The 19947-nt window shown below is 45.5% G+C and overlaps 1 protein-coding gene across 3 annotated transcripts in view; it reads left to right on the plus strand.

Moving 5' to 3' along the window:
• The window catches only part of LOC144888489 (guanylate cyclase 2G-like), a 30982-nt gene extending 22244 nt beyond the window's left edge, over positions 1-8738 (plus strand). For 2 of the 3 annotated variants that reach the window (XM_078766508.1, XM_078766510.1), the window contains 4 exons: positions 5264-5362; positions 5802-5893; positions 6096-6176; positions 7971-8738. In XM_078766508.1, the coding sequence (XP_078622634.1) occupies positions 5264-5362; positions 5802-5893; positions 6096-6176; positions 7971-8042 (344 nt within the window). In that variant the 3' untranslated portion in view covers positions 8043-8738. The remainder of the gene's footprint in view (positions 1-5263; positions 5363-5801; positions 5894-6095; positions 6177-7970) is intronic. The other variant, XM_078766509.1, reaches the window with a different exon arrangement.
• Positions 8739-19947: the final 11209 nt, after the last annotated feature.

Below are 19947 nucleotides of genomic sequence, written 5' to 3' on the forward strand. Positions count from 1 at the left end.
ATTATGCTAGATCCGGCCAAATCACTGTGCTCAGGATTTCCGAGTCTTCTTGGATTCTCTCGCTTTGTATTTTTTTGGCACTCAACTCTTGGTGGCACCTTTCAGAAGATTCGGTGTATCTTTCAATTTGTAGGATTGATTGTTGTATTGTGCAGCAAAAGAGGTTTTTTTTCAAGGGTTACATGGTATGTTAACGGCATAAGATTAAATGTGCAGTCTTTCTTTTGATTGGAGAGAGTGTCTAAGTTACATACTTTAGATAGTGCATTATCCTGTCCCTCCATCTACAGAAAATATGGACCGATCTTGTTTACTGCTTACAAAAAATGCAAATACTTTTTGTTTTGCAACTACAATATTGAGTTATTGTTCATGGTTAGGAAAATATTACTGTTAGTGATTGTTGAAAAGTTATTGTTGTGTTATGTGACATCACCGCATGTGAAAAGAATGAAGAAAAAAGGCTGAACTGCAAGCCAAGTCCAGATGGGCCAGTTGTGAACCTTACGCCAAATCCAGAGTGACCAGTTGCTAACTGCATGCCAATTCCACAGTGGCCGGTTGCAAAGTGCAAGCCATCAATTCCAGGGTGGCCAGTTGCAAAGTACAAGCCATCAAATCTAGAGTGGCCGGTTGCAAAGTACAAGCCATACAATCCAGGGTGGCCTGTTGCTAACTGCACGCCAAGTCCACAGTGGCCGGTTGCAAAGTACAAGTCATCAAATCCAGAGTGACCGGTTGCAAACCACAATCCAAGTCCAGAGTGGCCAGATGAAAAGTACAAGCCATCAAATCCAGAGTGGTCGGTTGTGAACCACAAGCCAAGTCCAGAGTGGCCGGTTGCAAACCACAAGCCAAGTCCAGAGTGGCCGGTTGCGAACCACAAGCCAAGTCCAGAGTGGCCGGTTGCAAAGTACAAGCCATGAAAGCCAGAGTGGCCAGTTGCGAACCACAAGGCAAGTCCAGAGTGGCTGGTTGCGAACCATAAGCCAAGTCCAGAGTGGCCGGTTGCGAAACACAAGCCATCAATTTCAGAGTAGCTGATTGCGACCTGCAAGCCATTAATGCAATTCCAGAGTGGCCGGTTGTGAACCGCAAGCCATCAGGTTCGGGTTCGGTTGCGAGAGGACGCTGGCGTTGCATATTCGCCGCTTCTCCGACTGGATGGATGTACAGGGTCTGCTTCTACCTTTCTGACCTGACATCTCACACCTGTCCTGCCTTTTCACACCCGCACGTGCCGCGTGTTCTCCGGCTGGATAACGGAATCTGCTTTTGATGGTACGGAATACGGAATTCGAAAGGCCCGCTCCCGTTGATTGTGGCCGTGGCCTTGTTTGCCGGTGGCCTTGTGGCCGTGGCCTTGTTTGCCGGTGGCCTTGTGGCCTTGTTTGCCGCTGTGGTCTTGATTAGCGGCTGCAGTCGTTTGCCGCTGCGTTTGCCGCTGCGTTTGCCGCTTTGCCTCCTCGACCTTGGCCTCGTACTCGTCCCTTCGCTCCTGCCTGGCATGGCTCTGAAGTACTCCGCCGCAAGGCTTCTTCTGCTCAATACCCGCTCCACCCCATCATGCATCTCTGCCATCAAATCAAATGGACTCCTCCGACGACCCAGGTACATTCACCGTGGCTCCGGTCGCAAGTTTGTTTATTTGCAATCAGGTCACTCCATCCCCGTCCTCTGGTCGGCTCAGCGCACTCTCACTCTTCGTCCCAGCGCACCTGGTCACAGCAACCCACACGATCGCACCTCTTGCCTACGAACCCTGGCTAAATCACCTGAATTCATCCCTGCTGTTCAAAACAACATCAAGCTCACCCTGTTCAACACCCGGTCCCTCAACAATAAATGCCTCATCCTGAACGAATACATCCTGGATAACAAACTGGACTTTCTCTGTCTCACCGAAACCTGGCAACAACCTCTGGACTACTACACACTCAACCTCACCACACCCAATGGATATTCCTACGTCAATAAACCACGCTCGGAGGGCCGAGGTGGTGGAATTGCCGTTATCCACCGTCAAGACATCAAGACCAACCTCATCTCCATCTCATCTGCTCCATCATTTGAACACCTGGCTTTAAAACTCTCTGGTCACACGCAGTCAGTCATGGCTGTCGTCTACCGCCCTCCCAAACCACACCCATCATTCCTGTCTGACTTCTCCTACTTTCTGACCCAGCTATGTTCCCTCTCCCCCTCAATCCTCCTCCTTGGTGATTTCAATATCCACATGGACTCCACTGACTCCACAATAACCACTGACTTCACTGATTTACTCACCTGCTTTAACCTCACTCAACATGTCGACTTTCCTACCCATATCCGTGGTCACATTTTGGACCTTGTCTGCTCCACTGGATTAAATTTGCACCATCTCTATGGCTCCGACCTCACCCTCTCTGACCACTTAGCCATCACTCTGACCATCAACATCCCCGCCCCAACACCAAGGCATTATCGCACAATCAACTTCCGTAAGCTAAACGCTCTTTCACCTACCTCATTCTCATCCACCCTCTCTGAAAAAATGTCCACTTCTCCCTTCATTGACCTCCACACCCCTTCCGACCTCACTGACTACTACAACCACACTCTCTCCTCCTGCCTTGACCAGCTTGCGCCTGTAAAAACCAAAACAGTTTCTTTCACCCATTCTGCTCCCTGGTTTACCCCTGAACTCCACCTGATGAAAACTCGTGCTCGCCAACTTGAAAGACTCCGCAATAAAACGGGTCTCACAGTTCACTCCCAAGCCTACAAGGACCACATACAACACTACAAAGATGCCCTCTCCCGCGCCCGCTCTGCCTACTACTCTCAAATTATCCACTCTGGCTCCGGAAACCCAAAAGCACTCTTCTCGACAATAAACAAACTCCTCCGCCCCCTGAACACCACCACCCAGTCATTCACAGTAGACAACTGCATCTCCTTCCTCTCTTTCTTCCAACGCAAAATTGACAACATCTACAACAGCTTGACCACCGCCGCACCCGCTCCCCCTCCAACCACCTGCCCCCCCTTGTCCTGCCATCCCCTGTCTCGGTTCTCCCCAATCTCTCCTACTGACCTCTCTGAACTCCTCATAGGAATGAAAACTGCCACCTGCACTCTTGACCCCATCCCCTCCAGCTTTGTCAAAGCCTCCCTCCCTGCTCTCTCTCCACTTATCATTGCAACAATAAACTCCTCCCTGTCTACAGGCATCGTCCCACCTTCCCTCAAAATTGCTGCTGTTACCCCCATTCTAAAAAAACCTGGTCTAAACCCTGACACCCTAAACAACTTCAGACCCATCTCCAACCTACCCTTTCTGTCAAAAGTTTTGGAACGCGCTGTAGCCACTCAACTCAAACATCATCTCTCTGCCAATAACTTGTATGAAACATTCCAATCCGGATTCCGCTCCAACCACAGTACTGAAACTGCTCTCCTCAAAATCACCAACGACCTTCTCCTCTCCTCTGACGCTGGCAACCTCAACATTCTCGTCCTCCTCGACCTCAGCGCTGCCTTTGACACCATCGATCACACTATCCTCCTCACCCGACTTGAATCCACCTTTAACGTCACCGGCACTGCCCTCTCTTGGATTAAATCATACCTCTCTGACAGATGCCAGTTCATCTCCATCAATAACTGCAAATCCCCCACTGCTCCCCTCCCCCAAGGTGTCCCCCAAGGTTCAGTTCTTGGCCCCCTCCTCTTCATCCTTTACCTGTCCCCGCTCGGTCACTTAATCCGCCGTCATGGTCTCCAATTCCACTGCTTCGCCGATGACATCCAGCTTTTCATCTCCACCAAGTCCGTCTCCACCGACACCCACTCTATCCTGACAAACTGCATCACTGAAATAAAATCCTGGCTTCAAATCAACTTCCTCAAGCTTAACTGTGATAAATCTGAAATAATCATCATTGGCCCAAAAACGCTCACAAAATCCACCCATAACTTTGCCCTCAACATCGACGGTATCCCAGTATCCACCTCCCCTCACATCCGGAATCTTGGCGTCATCTTTGACCAAACCCTTTCCTTCGACAAATACACTAAACAGATCACAAAGTCAGCCTTCTTTCACCTGAAAAACATTGCCCGTCTCCGCTCATCCCTCTCCTCCACGGCTGCAGAAACCCTCATCCACGCCTTCATCACCTCCCGTCTGGACTACTGCAATAGCCTCCTCTATGGTTCACCCTCAAAAATCACCAATAAACTCCAATACATTCAGAACTCCGCTGCCCGTCTACTCACTCATTCCCGGACCCGTGACCACATCACCCCCGTCCTTTACAAGCTTCACTGGCTCCCCATCCCCCAGAGAATCCAGTACAAAATCCTCCTCTTGACATACAAAGCCCTCCATAACCTGGCCCCATCCTACCTGGCTGACCTCCTCTCCAGACACACTCCCACCCGCAACCTCCGCTCTGCTGGTACCAACCTCCTGACCCCCTCCATCCGGACCAAATTCAGATCCTGGGGGGACAGGGCCTTCTCCATCGCTGCTCCCACCCTCTGGAACTCACTACCTCACACCATCAGAGACTCCTCCTCACTCACCACATTCAAAACATCACTAAAGACCCACCTGTTCAACGCTGCATTCAACATTCAACCCACAGCATTTAACCCCTGACTATCTCTTCTCCTTCTCCCTCCTTTTGCTTTAAATATTTCCCTATTGATTCTTGTCTTGTCTTTTTGATTCTTGTCTTATATATATGCCGTATATCGCTGCTGTTTGTTTTCTTGATTCTTGTCTTTTTGCAATTGTTGTTTTCATGTATTGTTATGCGTTATGTTTTCCACTCTGTCAAAGCGCCTTTGGGCTTCTGGAAAAGCGCTATACAAAATAAATGAATTATTATTATTATTATTATCAGTTCCAGAGTGGCCGGTTGCGAACTGCAAAAACTAATAATAGAAACACAAATTTATTGGATTATAGTACAGTATTTGAAAATGACAGCTGAGTGTCAGTTGAGGCCAGGCTGCCGATATTCGGAGATTCATACATTGGTGGTAATAAAACTGCAAAATTACTGATGATCCTAAATTCAACTCGAACACATCATTGTGGAACATCCTACCACCGAGACATAAAAAAAATGTGGAGGTAATGACTTAGCAACTGTGCTCTTTCCCTGACCTGGATATCAAAATAAAAAGTGCTTAGATTCTCCAAGTTGTCACCAATAAGCTTTCTAGGTGCATCATTTTGTTGCTTACCAGCGTGCTTGGGTGTTTTTGGCAGGGCCAGTTGTGGCAGGGGTGGTTGGCTCGGTGATGCCACGGTACTGTCTTTTTGGTGATACCGTCAACATGGCATCGCGGATGGAGAGCAACAGCAAGCGTAAGTTATTAATAATACATCTTGTTTCAGAATTCTTACTAATAGCTTGCTGGGGGAGGGAGGCGGGGGACTTGGTGATTTGTACGACTTCAATCCAGAGTGGCATGATCACAGACCAAGGCGAGGTGACATGATGCAGGTGTTCCAGACCTGTGGTTCACATGTTTCATGTGAACGCCCACCTTCAAGGTCCGACCAGCGCCACCACCACTCTGAATGATACTTAATTAATACTATATAAATAAATTGCCCCTTAGAGAGAATTAGTGGTCGGCACATTTGCAAACATCCAGAAAATTGCTCATTTCCGTTAATGCAACATCACCAACAAGCCAAGCTACCTTTGCAATAAAAGGTCCGTACCACATGATGTTGATGATGGTCATGATGGTTATTCATTCTTTAATTCCACCACCTTTGTATCCACTGTTACACGAAGCTCTGCGCATTCTACTCTCGGAGCGGACGTCCAACCTCCTGCAGAAGAAAGGTGGTTTTCTTATGGAGAAGCGTGAAACGATGCAGATCAAGGTAAGTGCAATGATTGTAGGATTGATACATTCTCCAAATGAAGATAAATCTTTATTTTACAATGTCGAGATAAAAACACTGAGTTGTGTGAAATTGTTTGATTTAAAATATAAACATGATCAAAAATATTGTGTTTACCCTGCAGCATGCATGCCTTTGATTTCTTAAGTATTTACTTACATGCCATCCAATGATCTACTAGGGTAAGGGTCTTCAGAATACGTACTGGTTGAATGGGAAGCAAGGCTTCACACTGCCTCTACCTGACTTCAGCGAACTCAAGGTAAGGCACCGGTCATTACCTGATCCGCCACCAAAGGTAGACGGAGGTCGTTTTCACCTCTGAATGTCTCCATAGGGTCTGTTTGTTTGTCTGTCAGCATGACGTCTCAAATACTTATGGACAGATTCGGTTGTGCACAACATTCCATCATGTAAAACACTTGAAAGGTCAAATTTTCCAAATTACCAAATTTACGTTTCCATGGCAACTATTGTGTAGTTGGATTTTGCAAGTATCGTGCTATGCCCGACATCTTTCATATTTGTTTGTCTGTCTGTCTGCGAGCAGGATATCTCAAAAAATTGCAGACGGATTCAGACGAAATTTGGTGGACAAGTTGGGTATGTGACACGGATAAAATGATGAGATTTTGGTGAAGATCTGGATCCGAGGATTTTAAAAGTAATTCTTCACCATTGAGATGGGGCCACAAACGGTCTATCAAAAAATTGCGGACAGATTCTGACGAAATTTGGTGGACAAGTTGGGTATGTGACACGGATAAAATGATGAGATTTTGGTGAAGATCTGGATCCGAGGATTTTAAAAGTAATTCTTCACCATTGAGATGGGGCCACAAACGGTCTATCAAAAAGTTGTGGACAGATTCTGACGAAATTTAGTGGAGAAGTTGGGTATTTGTCAAGGACGAATTGATTTGATTTTGGATTGTTGATGCAGATACCAATCCAGATCCGGCCTATCAGTGGGATCCAAAATGTAAAGTGCTCAGCCTGGCGGCGGTATGCTCTCTTCCAAGTGATGTTGTAGTTTTACATGTATGTATACTTGTGGGTATTTTCTGTACCCCAGGTTTCTGCAGGGCACACACAGTCCACCAGCAATCCCCTTTTGGTGAAACTACCTCAATCCAGGATCACTGCTCACCTCCGCTCATTTGTTTCTCTTTGATCCCACCTGTAGAATCAACTTCCACATTCTCTTCAATCTTATTATTTCCTTCACATCTTCAAGACAACTGTTCACCACTATTCCATAACATTCCCAATCCAAAACCATAATCTTTTCTACCCCTGTTATCTCCCACCAAGCCCAACACCTTACAAATTCCCAGTTTTTCCTTCCTGAGAATTTCCTTCTGTATGCATATTTAACACCCCGTGCATCCTCCCCTACTCTTCATTCCTTCCCATACCCATTGTTTGTCCAACTCTCCCTCTATTTTCTCACTGCTGTTGGCGTCATTCATCGTCTCTCTCTCTCTCTCTCTCTCTCTCTCTCTCTCTCTCTCTCTCTCTCTCTCTCTCTCTCTCTGTCTCTCTCTGTTCCTGATCTGTTCATTGTTCTAGCTCTTCCCCAAGCCTTGACTCTGTATACAAATAAAGTGCATTTCATAGGAATCTAGTTTCTTCTTCTTCTCTGTTTTTTTAAGATGCATATGGATGATCCATACACCAAAGTCGGTGTAACTATTGCATTCGTCATTTCTTCATCTTTACCTTTTCTGATATGTCCCTCCTTTTCCACAAAAGCGATTTTATAATGTTATAGTTGAAGCTCCTGCCTTTCTCCTTGTTATATATTTTGTTATTTTTCCATCAGATGGTACAACGCACTCAAACCTATAAGCGAATCTTTTTTTCTTCTTATTTTACTCAAAGTGGTTTAAGAGTGAAAATCTGGTCAACAGTCTATATTCCAGCAGACTACAAACTGTTATTATTAGTAGTAGTGGAGGTACTACGTCACAGGCAAAAGTTGGAACGTTGACGACTGAATCCAGTATGTGACACGCTTTGTGATCGATGCTAATGTTATGGTGTCCTCTCACAGGAGATGTCAGACAGTGAAACGAATAACGTCAGTATCGATTCCAATGACAGCACTCCAAGCCACTCCATTTGATGACCAGCTTGACAAAGGAGACATTTTCCTGGAGGTTACATAAAACTGAAAGTAGTCTACGAAGACTTCGGCTTTGTGGAAGTTTTAGTCATGGTGATACAAAAAGGTTTTTCCATTGTTTAGAATTATTTTCAAACTTTTCCATGCACGTGATTATTTTCACTCAGTTAAACAATGTCTCTGTAGCACATTTTAAAGTTTAATTTCGTGAAATGTTGAATTTCTATTCATTGTGTCGATGTAAATTTACTCCGAGTCGATGGCATTGCTCGGTGTAATGTGAGTATGAAGCTTCCGGTTTCTTTAAGGACAATCTTACTAATAATGGAGCAAAAGTAGTCACCGAAATTCCAAAATTGACATGTAGTGGAAATAGCTCCGCCTTTGGTTGTAGCAGGTATTACAGATAATCTTGCTTTATCTTATGATATTGAGTTTGATGTGTTGTGATCAATAAAATTCCTTTCAAAAATTCTAAAGTGCATTTCCAAGACTGCCACAGCACATTGCCCACTGTAGGTGGGCCGAGAAGGTATTCCCGCCCAGGGGCAGGAGTGCCCGCCAGTCTATGTAATGTATATAAAATCCAAAATAAGAGGTTTTTGGACTATGTATGCATGTATGTGTGAACAGATTGCCTGTGCCTCATTGATTGGACAACTGGGCCAACTCAACCCACAATTGTAACCTGAAGAAAAAAAAAACCATACGTCCGCCATTTTGTGAAGGCACATCGACCTCTAGCCTCAGCCCATGGCCGAGTGCAATTGGAGTCATCCGAGCTATATAATCACGATGTATTATATATGCACAAAACCAGTAGCATGTTTTTTGCTTCATTTGTGTAACGCAGATTACTTTTATTTTAGGGAACGCTCGAGACAGCGGTCTGTTGCATATACACCGCCCAAATAAAGTGATCAGCAATTTGTGTAATAAATGAGCTTTTTGGACGTAATTTCAGTTTTAGCCCAACCTTTCCAGGCCGATTAATGTGAAAATAAAAAGGGTGTCATAAACATTAGGCATGTTTTTTCGCTTCATGTATGTAATCAAGGTTGCAGAGGGTGTGCATGTACTCACCGCTGCACGACACACAGGACATTCGGCCTTTCGTTTCGTTTCCTCCACTCATTGATACTGTTACATGTTACCTCCCCAAACCCCGGTTACGGTGCCCCTCAGAGTCTCGAGAGGGAATGCGGCAGAAAGATTTGTTATTTTGATTGTTCTATTAAACCATGGTAAAACCACACCAAGGCAATTGTATCGAACAAAACAAGTAATTGTATGAAGAACTCTCACATACACAATAGTAACACTCTTCAAGAAAGTACCATGAAAATATCACTTGCATCAAATGAACAATACATATTGTCGTTTGATTCCCTTCGGTGAAGACCGGAAAATCATCCTTCAAGAAGATATATTGGAACTCCGCATCCATTTTATCCGAAGCACGAATAGTCGAATACCCAGCTGCACAATGTCATCTGGTATCAAAGTGTGTGGCACGAGCGGTATCAGGTGGATGGCATTCACAACTAGAACAGCACTCAGTAGAGAGCATACCCTGGTTGGCCATATCACTCAATGGTGAAGAATCACTTTTGAAATTCTACTAGCTGGATCCAGATCTTCACCAAAATTGAATCGCTTCTTCCTTGGCACACCACACAGCCTGTCCAACAAGTTTCTGCCAAATCCATCCGCAACTTTTTGAGATATCTTGTTCACAAACAGACAGACAGACAGGGGTGAAAACATAACCTCCATCCACCTTTGGTGGCGCAGGTAAAAAAAAATTCAAGTGTATTGTTCCTCACAAAGTTACATATTATGTTCAAGGAGTGATCAATGTGTGATCAAACTACCATTTTGAACAGAGCAAAGCACATTATTCAATGCCCATATACTTTTAAAGATCAGCACTTTATCCATAGACGTATAAATACAAAATTCCATTTTAATACGGACAAATACAAGTCCCTTAAAACAGGCCGGAAGATGATCTGCACATCCTAAATACACAGAGGACCAAATGGGTTTAACAGACATGGCGTGCTGTAAAAGGTTGGCTGCTAAAAATCATATCTATATATATCTAGGAACAAAATGTATATGGGACAACCTTGCCAACAAGCTACTGGAAATCTGAAGGAAGCCTCTAAACAACATGACCCTATACGCGAATACGGCGCATTTAGTGGCGATCAGCCATTATGGTTTATCTATGCCCCATGAATGGAAAAGTTAGTTCTAGCATCCCAAATAGACCATTCATGGGAACATACTGGGACTGTGCCTGGGTTCATTGTGATGTGTATATGTGTGTGTATAGCCCGAGTTTTCAAGGCAAAATAGTGTGAAAATACAGAAGTGTCGCTTGCCCTTTTGACAGGCTTTTCTGCAAGTATATTCCACAAAATTAAATAAGCTGCTGCAAAGTGTGAAGTTGAAGGGGAGGGGGGGGGGGGGATTGACCCCCCAAAATAGGTATTTGCTCTCTTCTCCGAAACTACACACATGATGTTTATGAAGAACCGTGCCGAGACCCACATCAATGTATGGTTCATAGTGCCGTGAACCACGTGAATGTGGGATCCATGGTGCCGAGAACCACGTGAATGTGGGGTTCATGGTGCCAAGAACCACGTCAATGTGGGGTTCATGGTGCCGAGATTCCTCCATGAGGCTTCATTTTTCCGTTTTTATTTTATTCAACAATCCTCTCCAAGAAGTTCTGTCACTCAAGCTTTTGGGTCTCACTATCTGCCATGATCTTTACTGGGAAAACCACATTTCCAAGCTGGCCTCCAAAGCCAGTCGCCGACTGGGCATCATCCATCGTGCGAAGTCCATCCTTGGCACACCTGAGCTCCTCACCACATACAAGGCTTTCATCCACAGCTCAATAGAATACTGCTCTCCTCTCTGTGCTGGTGCTCCTGCCTCACACCTTGCTCGGCTTCACGCTGTTGAAACCAAAGCTTTCAGAATCATTGGAATCTCCCACGATGAAGCCGATTGCGAGGGCCTCTCACTCACTCAGCACAGGCAGGTAGGCGGTCTTTCTGTCTTCTACCAACTGCTATCCAGCCTTGCTCCCCCAGCTCTGTTTGCGCTCTGTCCCCCAAATATTCCTACAGGTCGCACAAGATCTGCCAGCAACCCTCTTCTGGTGAAATTGCCAAAATCAAGACTCTCTGCTCACCTTCACTCTTTCATTCCTCTTTTCTCCTGCCTCTGGAACAAACTCCTTCACTCTCTTCAATCCCACTCATCCCTCCAGGTCTTTAAAACAGCTTTGGGAAACCATAACCAAAGTGCTTTATTGCGCCCTCATGGATGATAGCAGCATCTCCACCATGGATCGAACCGAGGACCAGTCTCTATTCAGAAACAAAAATGCTACCGTTCCCATTATTACTGGCTACCACCCTCCTCTTTCGAATAAAAATGTCGGACTGTCGACACCATCGGCAATATAATAAATAACAATTTTATGACTTCAATGTTTGTTGTGTCGTAAAGTACTCCAAGAATGAAGAATTCATTAATGTCCAACAGTTTTATTCAATCCAACATCGGACACACCTCCCGTTCCAATCCTCTCTACGGCCCGTCCTTTACCCGGAACTCCTCCTCCTCTTGGCCACGCCCCCTCGAGCGTACCTTCGATGCACAACACCACATGTCCCCCTTTCTTCATCCACATGCATACCATAATCAGTGACCAACAACATATGTAGTTAACTAGAAGATGAAATGTAGTAATGCCACAGCGTGGATTAACCATAAAACAAGTAATAATAGACATGGCAACAGTTTATCATTGCTTCCTTTTCTTACTCTCCAAGAACTTTAGATTACATCATCACATAATCTCGTGTCCAGACTGGAGGTCTGCGAACTCTGGCATCCCGGCCGACTCTGATGGCACAGATTCTGATGTGTCTTGAGCTGGTGGTGCGGTGATGTCAGGAAGGAGTGGTTGCTCGGTATCGTCTCTTTCATTCCCTTGACAGGCAGTTGCTAAATGAGAAGCATTCCAGATCCGTCCATCGGACAGTTTGTACGTGTGAGATGCTCTTCGCTCCATAACTTGGAGAGGCGCTGAAAATTTAGATTGTCTCTTTCAGAGGATGCCAGGTTTCCTCATTCGGACAAAGGAGCCACATTCAAAGAGCACATCCTTTGCCCCCCGCCGTTTGTCGGTGTACGCCTTTTGCGTTTTTTGCGTCTGCTTCTCTTGTACTGTGAGTGCTGTGTCTTTGCGTGGCGGTGTGTTGGCATTTGGCATCTGTAACCCAGATACATGCAGCTTGGTGTGCATCTCTCTCCCATGGAGCAGTTCAGCAGGTGATCGCTGTGTTGTGGCATGTCGGGTTGCCCGGTATGTTTGAAGAAAGTCCATTGTAAATGTTTTCCAGTCTTTCCCCTCGATGTTAGCAGTGAGCAAGCTTTCTTTTAAGCTTCGATTGAATTGTTCTATTTCTCCATTCGCTTGCAGGTAGTAGACTGCTGACTTTCTGTGAGTAATGTCTGTCTCTCAGAAAGGTTTCAAAATCCCGAGAGGTGAATTGTGAACCATTGTCGGATATCAACTCTTTTGGGTTACCTTCTCTGCTGAAGACAGATGACAGGAACTTGATCACTGTAGTGGAAGTGAAATGGGAGGTGAAGGCAATTTCTGGCCATTTGCTAAAGTAGTCGATGAGTGTGATAGCGAAACGACAGTCCAGTGGTGCAGAATCGAAGGGCCCCACTATGTCGATTGCCAGTTTCTCCCAAGCTGCGTCAGGATAAGGAATCGGCTGCAGCGGTGATGCGTGTGTCACAGCTGTCTTGTCGTGCTGCTGACAGGTAATGCAATCTTTGATTGCGGACTCTACGTGCGCGTCCATTCCTGGCCACCAGTACAGCTCCCTTAACCGCTGCTTTGTCCTCACTATGTCCTGGTGAGTGTCATGCGCTAATTTGATGAAATGTGGTTGTGGTGCATCCGGGACAAGAAGGCGGTGAGTACCTCACATCACGCATTCCTCTTGTAATGACAGTTCACTTTGCAATCTGAAGTAAGGAAGGAGATCAGGATCCAGGCCTTTTGACGTTTTCGGCCAGCATTTCGTAAGCATTTCTCGCAGCTTTGCTTGAACAGGGCAGGAAATACAGGCAGTTTTGAATTATTCAGCTGTCAAAGCAGTGAGGGTCGATGTGAGCACGACAACCTCAACATCATCCTCCAGGCTTGGCTCTGAAGTAGGTAGTGGCAGGCGAGACAAGCAATCAGCTGTTACATTTTCAGAGCCAGGCTTGTATTGAATGTCATAATTAAATGACAGAAGCCGTGCAGACCACCTGGCCACGCGCATTACAGCTCTTTCCAATCCATTTGTGTAGTGGCACCACTGTGGTCAGTGCGTAATGTGAAATGTGTCTGCCCCAGAGATAAGTCCTCCATTTCTCTGTCGCCCACACGCATCCAAGCGCTTCCTTTTCCCCCGTGGAATATTTTCCTTCCGATTCAGTCAGTGTTCGGGATGAAAATGTGATAGTTTTCTCTGTTTTGTCAGCGTGGATTTGCGGCAGGGCCGCTCCAAGGCCATAATCAGAGGCATCAGTTGTCACTATGGTGCATAGCTCTGGATCAAAAAGAGTGAGAGTTGGACTACTGATTAATCAGTTTTTTAACTGAGTCAAAACTTTGCTGTGCCTTGACTGACCAGGAGAAAGTGGATGGTCCCCTTAGTAATTATCTGAGGTTCCACGACCGATGCGTAGTTCGGGATGAATTTGGCATACCATGACGTGAATCAGAGAAAAGAGCGCAACCTCTGCATGTCTTTCGGAAAGGGTGCTTGTGACACCGCAGCATGAGCAGGATCAGGTTTCAGGCCTGCGTGTGACCCCACATGTCCAAAAAAGGACAACTCCGTTTGTCTGAAGTGTCATTTTGAAAGGTTAATTTTCAGCCCAGCTGCATCGATACGTTGTAGTACCTCTCTAAGGTTTTTGTCATGTGCTTCAGGTGTCCCTCCAAAAACGATTACATCGTCTAGGTAACACCGAACTCTGGGCTGGTTTTTAAAAATGGCAGACATCATCCTCTGGAAACAACTGGGTGCTGAAGGGAGCCCGTAAGGGATTCGTTTGTAGCGAAACAGTCCCTCGTGCGTAATGAAGGCAGTGAGGTCCCCGCTGTGCTCATGCAGTACAACCTAATGGTACGCACTTTGCAGATCCAGTGTGGAGAAAAGTGTGCTGCCTCGCAGCTCGGCAAACATTTCCTCCATATGCGGAAGAGGATATCCGTCAATCACCACAGCTTTATTTGGTTCTCTTCAATCCACACATACACGAATCCCTCCGTTTTTCTTCATTGTCACTACAATTGGTGAAACCCACTCTGAAGATTCAATTGGCTCAATTACATCCAATTTAATGAGCTTTTTCAACTCCTGAGAAACAGCATCTCTCAGAAAAAGGCAAGCGGAGCAGCTTTTGCTGGACTGGAGTCACATTGGGTCATATTTTAACGAGATGAATGAACCCCTTTGCACAGCCCAGGGTGTCCTTCTTGCTGTCACCTGAAACATTTGCGACTGGAGTTTGATTTGCCCTGTTTTTGGTGAAAGAGGTGATGCGACCATTCGGTAATTGCATGTCGAGTGCAGCAACCAGGTCTCTGGCCAGAATGGCAGTGCCGCTCCGCACTATGTAGAATTCAGCAGGTGCACAGTGATTCTCGAAAGTCACATTGGCATGCAGGCAACCACACACAGGAATTGGGTTTCTCAGGTAGCTAACCAGGTGTAGTTTTGGCTCAGTCAGTAACACATTATTGAAGCATTGCATGTAGACAGAGTCACGAAGTATGGATACTGCCGAGCCTGTATCTAACATTAGTACAGATCCCTTAACCGCTGCTTTGTCCTCACTATGTCCTGGTGAGTGTCATGCGCTAATTTGATGAAATGTGGTTGTAGTGCATCCGGGACAAGAAGGCGGTGAGTTGTCCACGGGCTCTCCCCCGGCAGCAGTAACTTGTACAGTGCACATTATCTTATCAGCATCTCGAGTCCTATTGTCTACACTCAATACATTCACGTCCGGGCACAGTCACTTCGTGAACGTGTTTTGAGCTCCGGCATACTTTAGCAAAATGTTCTCTCTTTTTGCAGCTGTTGCACTGTGCGTCCTTTGCTGGGCATCAATAGTAATTAGCTGTGTGGTTTACAGAACCACATCTATAACACGTCTTCCCTTGAGCCGGTTGGGATCGCTGATCTGAAATACCTCTCCCAGCGAGTCTAAAGGGTCTTTTGCTGCTCTGCGAATCCTGTGTTTGCACAGGGTGTATGTATGGCCTGCATGGCACTAGCAGCCCCTTGGCCTATGATCTTGGCCTCCGCCATTGCCGACTCAGTCTGTGTAGCGATGGTTATAGCTTTCTGTAATGTCAGTCCCATTTCTAGCAGTAACCGCTCTCTAATGCGAGGTGAGTTTGTTTTCTCGACCAGCTGGTCCCAGATCATTTCGTCTGCCAGCTCTCCAAACTCACATGTGACGACCATCTCCCTTAATGAAGCGATGTATTGTTCCGTGGACTCGCCGCCATTTTCCTGACCACGTTGCCAAAACCTATATCGTTCTGCCACGACATGAACTCTTGGGACAAAAAAAATTCCTCAAGGCCGCAAGTGCAGTCTCATAGCTATTATCAGCTACTGTTAATGTATAGAAGAGTCTCTGACCTTCGGTGCCGAAGCAATGTATCAAAAGTGCGCGCTTCCTCGCAGCAGCAAGTGTTGTCTCCTGTATCACCAGCACGAAGTTTTCAGACACGAGTCCAGGCCGTAAAAAGCATCGAAGGCTCACCCGGGTTTGGCAGAAAGGGTGTCGGTGGATTCAAGTTCAATCCCATTCTCGTCGCCAGTTTGTTGTGTCGTAAAGTACTCCAAGAATGAAGAATTCAGAAATGTCCAACAGTTTTTAACTCAACTGGACTATGTCCAGCTATGGAGTTTGATTTGTTTGGGATTGCATTTGTGAAAGTTTGGGATTGCATTTGGGTGTTGCATGCCCAAAAATGGGCGCGGCAGGGCGGCCATATGGAAAAATCAATTTTTGTCAATCTGGTACTTCCTAATGTAGCTAGAAGGCTGAAACTTGGTGTGTAGACAGTATGTAAGAAACCTCAACACATATATTACGGGTTTTGACGATGTCCGAAAAATGACCTCGTCGTGACCTATGACATGACTTGACCCATAAACATCAGTTTGGACGACGTCCAAGCTCTAAAAGTCACAAATACTGATCAAATTTGATGAAACTTGTGCCGTTTAATCTGAGAAAAGTAATTGTACTTGTAGTTTTACTTTTCATGCCTCACTTAAAACTCAATTTTTTCTAGTTTCCTGTTTAAACATGAGATACCTTCAACGTTACTGTACCTCTTTAGCACATATAAACTATATAGTTTGTGGTTCTATTATGCATATTCTAACCATATTGATAGAGACCAGTTGAGTTCAGGTTCCCTGGAACCTCTAGTATTCAATCCAACATCGGACGCACATCTTGTACCAATCGTCTCCGCGCCCGTCCTTTACCCGGAACTCCTCTTCCTCTTGGCCACGCCCCCTCTAGCGTACCCTCGATGCACAACCCCACAATGTTATAAATGCATTACAGGCTTTGCATGGCTCTTAAAGCAGTCACAATTTCCTCACAAGGTTTTAAAAAGGGCGACGTGTCAAAGACCATAATTATTTGAATCTAATCTAAGAAGAAGAGGAAGAATAATCCAATGAGAAGAAGACGAGGCTACGACGGGAGCGTTGCGTCATGGCGTCGAGGCGGGAATGGAGGCTCCGGCGTTCGCTCTTGGTGTACCTGGACACCAGCGGCATTTTGACGCAACTCGCGGAGCATTGTCGGAATTACGGTAATCTATGTATCTCACTCGGTTGATACGATACAAATGGAGATACCATCGATTACCTCAACACTTGTTTGCGATAATAATTTAATCAGAGGTATAAATACCACGACTACGAGAACATATTTGTAGTGTTAGGGTTAGCTAAAAAAACGAGAAAAATGTAGATTAGATTTCCACAAAGGTTGAGGTATAAAGTAGTTATTCACAAAAACAGACATTTGGTTTACCACAGAAATGTGTGGTAACCACGAATAAATACCTGATTTTACCACAAGAAATGGTGCCGTGGTTACTTCGAATAAAATAATGAGGTAAATACCTGATTTCACCACAAGAAATGGTTCCGTGGCTCCTTGGAATAAAATAATGAGGTAAATACCTGATTTCACCACAAGGAATGGTGCCGTGGTTACTTCGAATAAAATAATGAGGTAAATACTTGATTTCACCACAAGAAATGGTGCCGTGGCTCCTTCGAATGAAATAATGAGGTAAATACTTGATTTCACCACAAGAAATGGTTCCGTGGCTCCTTGGAATAAAATAATGAGGTAAATACCTGATTTCACCACAAGGAATGGTGCCGTGGTTACTTCCAATAAAATAATGAGGTAAAAGGGTCATTCCTGCAGGCGCTGCAGGAAGGGTCATTCCTCTTTGGGGTATATAGATTACAGTCGATCTATGGTCGGGTCTCAATAACATTGGGTGTGTGTTCATTTACAAAGGTTCTTGTGGAGAGATCGCCAAGTGGTTTAAGCATTCGAGCAAACACTCCATTCAAAACCGTTAAGGAATGGCTGGCTTGGCAAGCGCTAGCTGTTTGGTAAATGAGCACACCTCCAAACCTTGTGGTGTATATAGATTAAAGTAAATCTTCCCTCAGTTCTGTAAGTAAAACCTACCTCATGGATGTCTGGATTCCTCCAAATTTCTGTGTTTAATGTTATAAACAGCATTAGCGACTGTTTAAAAATCTAATAATGTTTGTTTGTGGCTTATAATATTTTACAAGCCCGGCTACGCCGCTGTTAGACTTTTGGTCTTGTTTAATTTCAACAATTTATTTTGAAAAAAAAATTTGGTACATTATTTGAAAAAGTGCAAGGGTGCCAATATTTTTGGCCACGACTGTATATATACATACATATATACATACATACATACATATATATATATATATATATATATATATATATATATATATATATATATATATATTTACAATCAGGTCACTCCATCCCCATCCTCTGGTCGGCTCAGCGCACTCCCACTCATCGTCCCAACACACCTGGTCACAACAACGCACAAAATCGCACCTCCTGTCTGCGAACCCTGGCCAAATCACCTGGATTCATACCCGCCGTACAAAACAACATCAAGCTCACCCTGTTCAATACCCGGTCCCTCAACAACAAATGCCTCATCCTGAACGACTACATCCTGGAAAATAAACTGGACTTTCTCTGTCTCACTGAGACCTGGCAACAACCACTGGACTACTACACGCTCAACCTCACCACACCCAATGGATATTCTTACATCAATAAACCACGCTCGGATGGCCGAGGTGGTGGAATTGCCGTTATTCACCGACAAGACATCAAGACCAACCTCATCTCCATCTCATCTGCTCCATCATTTGAACACCTGGCTTTTAAACTCTCTGGTCACACACAGTCAGTCATGGCTGTTGTCTACCGCCCTCCCAAACCACACCCATCATTCCTGTCTGACTTCTCCTACTTTCTGACCCAGCTATGTTCCCTCTCCCCCTCAATCCTCCTCCTTGGTGATTTCAATATCCACATGGACTCCACTGACTCCACGCTAACCACTGACTTCACTGATTTACTCACCTGCTTTAACCTCACTCAACATGTCAACTTTCCTACCCATAACCGTGGTCACATTTTGGACCTTGTCTGCTCTACTGGACTAATTTTGCACCATCTCTCTGGCTCCGACCTCACTCTCTCTGACCACCTAGCCATCACTCTGACCATCAACATCCCCACCCCAGCACCAAGGCATTATCGCACTATCAACTTCCGTAAGCTAAACGCTCTTTCACCTGCCTCATTCTCATCGACCCTCTCTGAAAAAATGTCCACTTCTCCCTTCGTTGACCTCCACACCCCTTCTGACCTCACTGACTACTACAACCACACTCTCTCCTCCTGCCTTGACCAACTTGCGCCTATAAAAACCAAAACAGTTTCTTTCACCCATTCTGCTCCCTGGTTTACCCCTGAACTCCGCCTGATGAAAATTCGTGCTCGCCAACTTGAAAGACTCCGCAATAAAACAGGTCTCACAGTTCACTCCAGGCCTACAAGGACCACATACAACACTATAAAGATGCCCTCTCCCGCGCCCGCTCCGCCTACTACTCTCAAATTATCCACTCTGGCTCCGGAAACCCAAAAGCACTCTTCTCTACAATAAACAAACTCCTCAGCCCCCTGAACACCACCACCCAGTCATTCACAATAGACAACTGCATCTCCTTCCTTTCATTCTTCCAACGCAAAATTGAAAACATCTACAACAGCTTGACCACCGCCGCACCCGCTCCCCCTCAAACCACCTGCCCCCCCTTATCCTGCCATCCCCTGTCTCAATTCTCCCCAGTCTCCCCTACTGACCTCTCTGAACTCTTCATCGGAATGAAAACTGCCACCTGCACTCTTGACCCCATCCCCTCCAGCTTTGTCAAGGCCTCCCTTCCTGCTCTCTCTCCACTTATCATTGCAACAATAAACTCCTCCCTGTCTACAGGCATCGTCCCACCATCCCTCAAAATTGCTGCTGTTACCCCCATTCTGAAAAAACCTGGACTAAACCCTGACACCCTAAATAACTTCAGACCCATCTCCAACCTACCCTTTCTGTCAAAGGTTTTGGAACGCGCTGTAGCCACTCAACTCAAACATCACCTCTCTGCCAATAACC

This window comes from Myxine glutinosa, chromosome 12 (assembly GCF_964187855.1).
Source record: "Myxine glutinosa chromosome 12, kmMyxGlut1.1, whole genome shotgun sequence".
In the NCBI taxonomy this organism is placed as follows: domain Eukaryota; kingdom Metazoa; phylum Chordata; class Myxini; order Myxiniformes; family Myxinidae; genus Myxine; species Myxine glutinosa.